Source organism: Helobdella robusta (assembly GCF_000326865.2).
Source record: "Helobdella robusta unplaced genomic scaffold HELROscaffold_14, whole genome shotgun sequence".
Classification (NCBI taxonomy): domain Eukaryota; kingdom Metazoa; phylum Annelida; class Clitellata; order Rhynchobdellida; family Glossiphoniidae; genus Helobdella; species Helobdella robusta.
This window is the reverse complement of record NW_008703782.1, coordinates 2,069,866-2,077,365: the sequence shown is the minus strand read 5'-3', so window position 1 is coordinate 2,077,365 and position 7,500 is coordinate 2,069,866. Positions and strand designations below refer to the sequence as shown.

At 30.8% G+C, this 7,500-nt stretch overlaps 1 protein-coding gene across 1 annotated transcript in view; it reads right to left on the bottom strand.

Annotated features, from left to right (window-relative positions):
• Nucleotides 1-7,496: 7,496 nt before the first annotated feature.
• HELRODRAFT_168871 (hypothetical protein) overlaps nt 7,497-7,500 on the bottom strand; it is a gene marked incomplete at both ends in the record, with an annotated part of 330 nt that continues 326 nt past the window's right edge. The window contains one exon of the mRNA XM_009014723.1: nt 7,497-7,500. This exon is cut by the window's right edge and continues 326 nt beyond it. Within this exon, the coding sequence (XP_009012971.1) occupies nt 7,497-7,500 (4 nt within the window).

Here is a 7,500-nt window from a genome sequence, read left to right as displayed (position 1 = left end):
TTTTGTTGATTACTTTGATTAGGCACCGGAAGCTCTGGAGTCGGTGTCAGGTATCAGGAGGGGCTTGTTTGGCATGGGCCTCAATGTCTATGAGACTCCAGTTTTACAAAGATGACAAATACAGCAAAGATAACAAATCATCCTGGTAATAATAATTAATTGATATTAATTATATAGCGCAAATCAACCATTCAAGTGGATATAACATTAATAATGTAAAAATTGTAATACGAACCAGATGCTATTTCAAAATGGATCTTAAAGTGGTTCTTACAAGCTGGAGACTTTTGTACAATGGAAATTACATTTGTATATTATGTTAATGCATTCCCCACCAGACTATAAACAACAAAATGTAGGAGGTTCTACGAAATATAGAGTAATAAAGTAAACAAAAGTTAATAAGATATGTCATTAATTTGAGAATTTTATAACTCATCCCCCACTGAAAAAGAAATAAAAATGGTAATTACACAACATGTCTATATGCATGCCTACACGCATTTAAGACGAGTTTAGACTTGCATTTGAACAGGGTGACGTGAGCACTGGTGTGTTTTGACGGGATTGTTTGAGATGACAGCTTGTCGACCTTGTCTTTTATGCACACATTCATGACGTAACTGCTACTGTTATGAGTGTGATATTTTGACGAGGTATAATTTTTTATTCATTTTGAACATACTGTCATCTGTTATTTTTATTTGTTTAGCTAAAAAATTTAAGCAAAGTTTAAAATGACCAATGTCAAAGTTGTTTGTTCGTTAATATTAAAATGAATCTAAATATAAGCAGCACCATATTTCAAAATTATTACCAGAATTGAATATTCTGAATGTTATTTTAGGTTTGTGATATGATAGCATACACACTCACACACACACACACACACGCACACGCACGTACACACATACACACTCAGGTACACACATATACACGTACAAACACACACATACACACGCACATAAACACACACACGTACTCACGTACAAACACATACACAAAGGTACAAGCACACACACACCCAACATACGCGAAAATTCTATTCATTTCTAGAGTGTGTCAACATATGAAATTAATTGATCCAATAAGAAGAAATGTAGAAATGATGGTAGTGAAGAGATAGAGAGAGAAAGAAAGAAAAGAGAGAAAGAGAGAGAGCGAAAAAGAGAGAGAGAGAGAGAAGGAAAGGACGATATGGTTATGAGAAGTGAAAAAAAGGTAAATTAAATAAGATAAGGTAAATTTTTTTCATTTTTTAGACATTTCAATGGTGAAAACCTACCCTAAACCAAAAAATATTTTACACGAATTTTTTTTCATAAAATTTATTTCTTGAATTACGTCACTTAATTTATATAGAAGTTATGTTAAATGAAAAATAATTTTGAAAACAAAAATTATAGAGAAAGCTCGTTGGGAATTTTATTAAAAATTTGACATGTGTGTGTGTGGGCTGTTTGTGTTTGTTTGTGTGTATGTGTGTGTGTGTGTGTGTGAAGTGGACATCGTCATTAAGTTAGTCACCACTAGTTGCCTACGCAATAAATTTCGTAAATAAATTTCAAAAAATAAACCAATTTTAATTTTAAGAAATTCTTTTTTTTATATTTTTCAATTAAAAAATTATATTTTCTAAAAAAAAAAAATTTAAACAATTTTTTAAAATTTTTAGATAAAAAATTGTTTTTAGATTTGCTGGCGGTTGCAAGGATTAACTGAATTTTAATTGGACTTAAGTGCTCCGTGAAAAATAACAAATCTTCATCTTTTTTTGAAAAATTGAAAATTTCAAAAATGTTTTTCAACAAATAAATTCATGCAATTTTTCCCGCTGTTGTAATAAACTTTTTTAAATATTAATTTTATTTTTAACAACATTTTACGTAAAAATTCTTACAGAAACCAAGAGAAATAATAAGGCAGACAGGATAGTACACTCAAGTTTGGGTTGAACTTCTGAGACTCCGACGGTTGTCATGCAACGTTTCATGGTTTCATTTTTTTTTATTTCCATAATTTTATGCAATGGACCAATTAAGTTGGTGTAACTTAAATTGATGTAACTCTAACTTAAATTACTACATACACACAGTTACTTTCACACATACAAACGCACACGTACACACACACACAACACACACACGTACACAAACACTCACACACGCACATTTTTATATCCAATAAATGAACACTCTTCATTATGATTGGTAAGATTTTCAGTGACAAACTAAACTTGATAAACTCTCCATACATCATAATTTTGTGTTCAAAAGAGTTTTTTTTGAATAAAAACTTTGTGAAAAAATCAAAAAAACGAAAAATTAAAGGGATTATTTAAAACCAAACAAGCATAACAAACAGCATTTATTGTTTTCATAAAAGGAGAATTTAATATGACATAGTGTTGCATTGCACGTACGCACGCACACTAAAAAAACAATCACATACGCAAAACATTAACAAAGGTATTTGTATGTTTAACTACGTATGTACACTGTTTGTTGCACATAAACTTAAATTACACAAAAATGTTTATGTACAAGTCTGTACTGTAATATAGAGCTTAACATCTTGAAACGTTTCGTCAAACTCATCAATTAATCACTCAAATTAACCACTGAACAAATACACACACACACACACATACACACACACGCCCACATACACACACACACATACACACAACACGCACATACACATATACACACGCACACAGACACGCACACATAGACACACACATTCTATCCAGTAGAGATATGTTATTAATGATGGAGGCCCATCACAGAAACACGCGTAACATAACATCATTACTTCAGGTTGACTCAAAGCAGACGAGACACGAAACGTGCCGTATGAAATGAATCCGGACGTACACAAGTGAATACATAATCAAAGATGGCGTTTTTCCTTTTGTGCTACTCTCCGTGTACGCTGTACATTTGTATTGCGTACACATGTGTGCTGCGTGTACAACATCATCATCAGATGTTAATCATCATAGCGAGAAACATATCAGATTACAATTTTAATTTCTGGCTTGATGACGAAGCATATATTTTGACGTTGCGATTTTTTATTATTTCTTTAGAAAGAGTTTTGAGTTGAAACTTTTAATAAAATTTTACAAATAATTTATACAACAAATTACAACATGTAAATAGCAACATGGAAAACTGTTAGTTACAACACATTTACGTAACGCAAAATTTTTTTTTATAAAAATAACAAACTAGTTTTGGAAGACAGTTGACAACAAACACACTACAAAGAAACCATAAAACGAATCAATGCAGACACATTCCCACACAGCAACATTTCACTTACTCTGACTGACTTTGAAGAATTATACTTCCTCTCCTTGTTCATACAACCAATGATTTATGTTCAGCAAACTTCTGACGCAACTTCTTTTATTTAACAATGGCATTTTTATTAAATATAAACCAAATTTAATATAAAAATACTAAAAAAAGTAAAAAAAAACTCTTATTGTAATTATAATATGATTATACGTAAGTAATCTAAGTAGTTTATACGTACCTACATATAATATGTGATTGAGTAAGTATAAAAACACATGCGTTATAGCTAAATTGGCTTTGTCAAGTCTATCGGTTCAGTGAGCTCAGACGGTGAAAGTGACATACCTTCCATTTGTATTGCTCAATAACCCGGTTCAAATACTGTCTATGCTATTGTGAGTAATAGGGTGTTTGAAACTGTTACGAAAAATGTGTGCTTTGAATGAACGTTGTTACAGTTTTAGCTGTAATAATTATGGAAGGATTTGTTGGAATTAACTTTGCATTTGCAGTTGTCTGGAAAAATGTTAGGTAAAGAAAGGATTGAAACATAGTTTAAACTAAAGAATGTGTACGGATTTGTGTAAGTATGTGTGTGTGTGTTTGTGTGTGGTACGCATGTGTGTGTGCGTGTGTGTAATTGAATGTAACTAAACAGGTGAACAACAACTGCGACTTCTGATTCGAAGACAAAGCTGAATAAAGAAAACATTAATGGATGCATACACTTGAATGTTTCAAATGACATGTAGTGTTCAAGTTCACTGCGAGAGTAAAATCGATCAATCATTTCATTCATACAAAATATCAATTGTACAATCCAGTTTTGTATATTTACTTTTGTGGCTTGTATGCTTCAACGTGTTTGACATTTGGGTGTTTTTGTTTAGTTTTTTTAACTTTTACCATTTGGAAATCCCACACCGATTGCTTTGTTAAACGTATCACGACTGCATTTGAAAAAATGTTTATTTATATATTTATATATTTTAATAAAATATAAACTTATATCAATTTTTTTATATTGAACGTTTTAAAATAAAAATGAAATTATTAAGAAGATAGTCTGAAAAAAAGAACAGCCATCAGGTTTTAAAATCGAAAACATATTTTAGTGGATGAATAACTAGATGAATGAACAAACGAACAATAGAACGAACAAAAGAACAAACGAATGAATGAACGAACAGACGAATGAATGAATGAATGAACGTTAAAAAGAGTGCTGAAATTGGGAAAAAACTTTGCAAGGAGATACTGAAAAATTTTGTTTTGAAAGCTGACAGCGTGAAAAATTGCAAGAGTAAAATATTTTAGAATGGGAAAACTTGTAAATAAATAAAAGAATGGATGAATGACTGACTGACTAACTGTATGAATGAATGAATGAATGAATGAATGAATGAATGAATGAATGAATGAATGAATGAAAGAATGAATGAATGAATGAATGAATGGATGGATGGATGGAAGGGTGGATGGATGGATGGATGGATGGATGGATGGATGTATGAATGTATGAATGAATGAATGAATGAATAAATGAATGAATGAATGAATGAATGAATGAATAAATGAATGAATGAATGAACAAACGAACGAACGAAGGAAGGAAGGAAGGGAAGGAAGGAAGGAAGGAAAGAAGGAAGGAAGGAAGGAAAGAAGGAAGGAAGGAAGGAATGAATGAATGAATGAATGAATGAATGAATGAATGAATGAATGAATGAATGAATGAATGAATGAATGAATGAATGAATGAATGAATGAATGAATGAATGAATGAATGAATGAATGAATGAATGAATGAATGAATGAATGAATGAATGAATGAATGAATGAATGAATGAATGAATGAATGAATGAATGAATGAATGAATGAATGAATGAATGAATGAATGAAGGAATGAAGGAATGAATGAATGAATGAGCGAATAAATTAAAAAATGAATAACTTAACAATTAGATGAATGAAGGAATGACTAAAAAAGAACTAAAAAAACATTTTTCTAATTTTTAAGGCCTTGTGGGCTTTGGTGTGTGTGGCAGTTTGATACTGGTAAATTTGCCAAAATTTGAAGTAGAGTGTATAAATGGTTACAAAGTTTTATCACTTAAATCTTGGGTGTACTTAGATGATTTTTTGAACGAAAGACTAGCTTTCCATACCTCTTGTTTGCCTGAAGGCCCTTTCAAACCTTTACACAATTCTGCTATATATATAAAACCAAATGAATTAATTGAGCAACAAATAAACAAAAAATAAAAAGATAACTAAACGAAATTAGACATAACTGAATGACTGAATGAAATCGGGGTAAAAAAAAGCGGGACGTAACATGAATTTATTCTTCCAGGAGTTGTCCACAATCTTCGCAATACTTTTGAGATTAAATAAACGAACAAGACATCTTGTGCTTTTTCAAAAAATTGAACTAGCTTCCATTCCATTGCAAAAGTTTCTATATTTACTCCATAACTCCGTTTCATTAGAATGTACAGACACATGAACGCATGAGCATATAAAGACATGAAGACAAAGGCAAAGGCAAGGACAAAGACACAAAGACAAGCATACAGCCGTATGTTGTTCATACATAACTATTACTATAATTTTTAATTTTATTATTAACGGTAAACTTTGGCCTTGAGGGTGTCAGATGTCACTGCTACAATTACGGTCAGGAAGGTGGAGGACGTTGAAGCTCATTAGTTTCCTACATGAACAGACCTAACATTCAAAATGTTATAACCAAACTTTAAAGTTGACAACGTGTCGCAAGAAGCACAATGAGGAAATTTTTGATTTTTTAGAATATCTATTTAAAAGTAGAAATATTAAACAAATTTAAACATTTTTTAAAAATAGCGCTGAGCAAACATCAAACAGATTAAATTATAAAATATATTTTTTTTGGGGGAGAGGGGTTGAATCCCGAAACCCCCTCCACTTGGATACGCCCAGGATTATTATTATCATAATTATTATTGTTATTAATACTATTATTATTTTCTTGAGTGCAGCTAGCGACAAAAAAATTTTTTTTTGTCTGGAAAGGTTTTAAAAAAATTAAAAAATGCACCAGTGCCATATCCTAAATTAAATTTAACGGCGAAAGCAACACAACATGCATCTCTACAACAATGTACAAGCCAATGTATATGACTGTATATGTTTGTATGGGTTTGTATATAATTGTATGGGTTTGTATATGTTTGCATATTTTTATATGTTTGCACAAGTATGTATATGTTTGCATATATTTGTGTATATTTGTATAGGTTTGAATTTGATTGTATAAGTTTGTATGTGTTTGTACATGTTTGCATATGTTTGTATATGTTTGTATATGTTTGTATATGATTGCATAGGTTTGTTTATATTTGTATATATTTTTCTATATTTGTAAATGTTTGAATATATGTATATATATATATATATATATATTTGTGTATATACAGCGAAAATGCATACGCGTATTGTACACAAATGTACACAGAAACATTAGCACCATTCTGCAAACAAACATTTTGTACAATTGTATAATGTGTATTACATCGCCAATACATTAAGTTTATGAATATCATCTACGCGAGCGTGTGCGTGCGTTCATGTGTATGTTTATGTGTATGTTTATGAGTATATCGATTTATACTTGTACACACACACACACACAAAACACACACACACACACACACACACACACACACACACACACACACATATATATATATATATAATATATATATATATATATATAACTACACTACACATAAAACTACACATAGAAAGAATATACACAAGAAACACAATTCAATAATTCATTTTCATATCTAATCGCACAAAATGATGTGTTTGTATACTTAATACACACGAAATACAAACTTAAGCATATTGCTATTAAGCATACAAACGTACACAATGATTTATTTATTGTACAATATGTTGTGTATACACGGAAGATATCGTATGTATGTATGTATGTATGAACCCTTAATTGATTAGAACTATAAGGAAGTAATCCGGGTTCAGCTTTAATCTATGTTAAACGCTTCGCACTGACAGGTATTTTAACGCTCCATCCAAAATACAGAAAGAATTATATTTTTGAAGTAAAATAGAAAAGGATTTCTTTACATAACTCTTATCTAATGGGCCACCCGAAACTTCTACAATCCTGCTACAGAGTTCATTCAG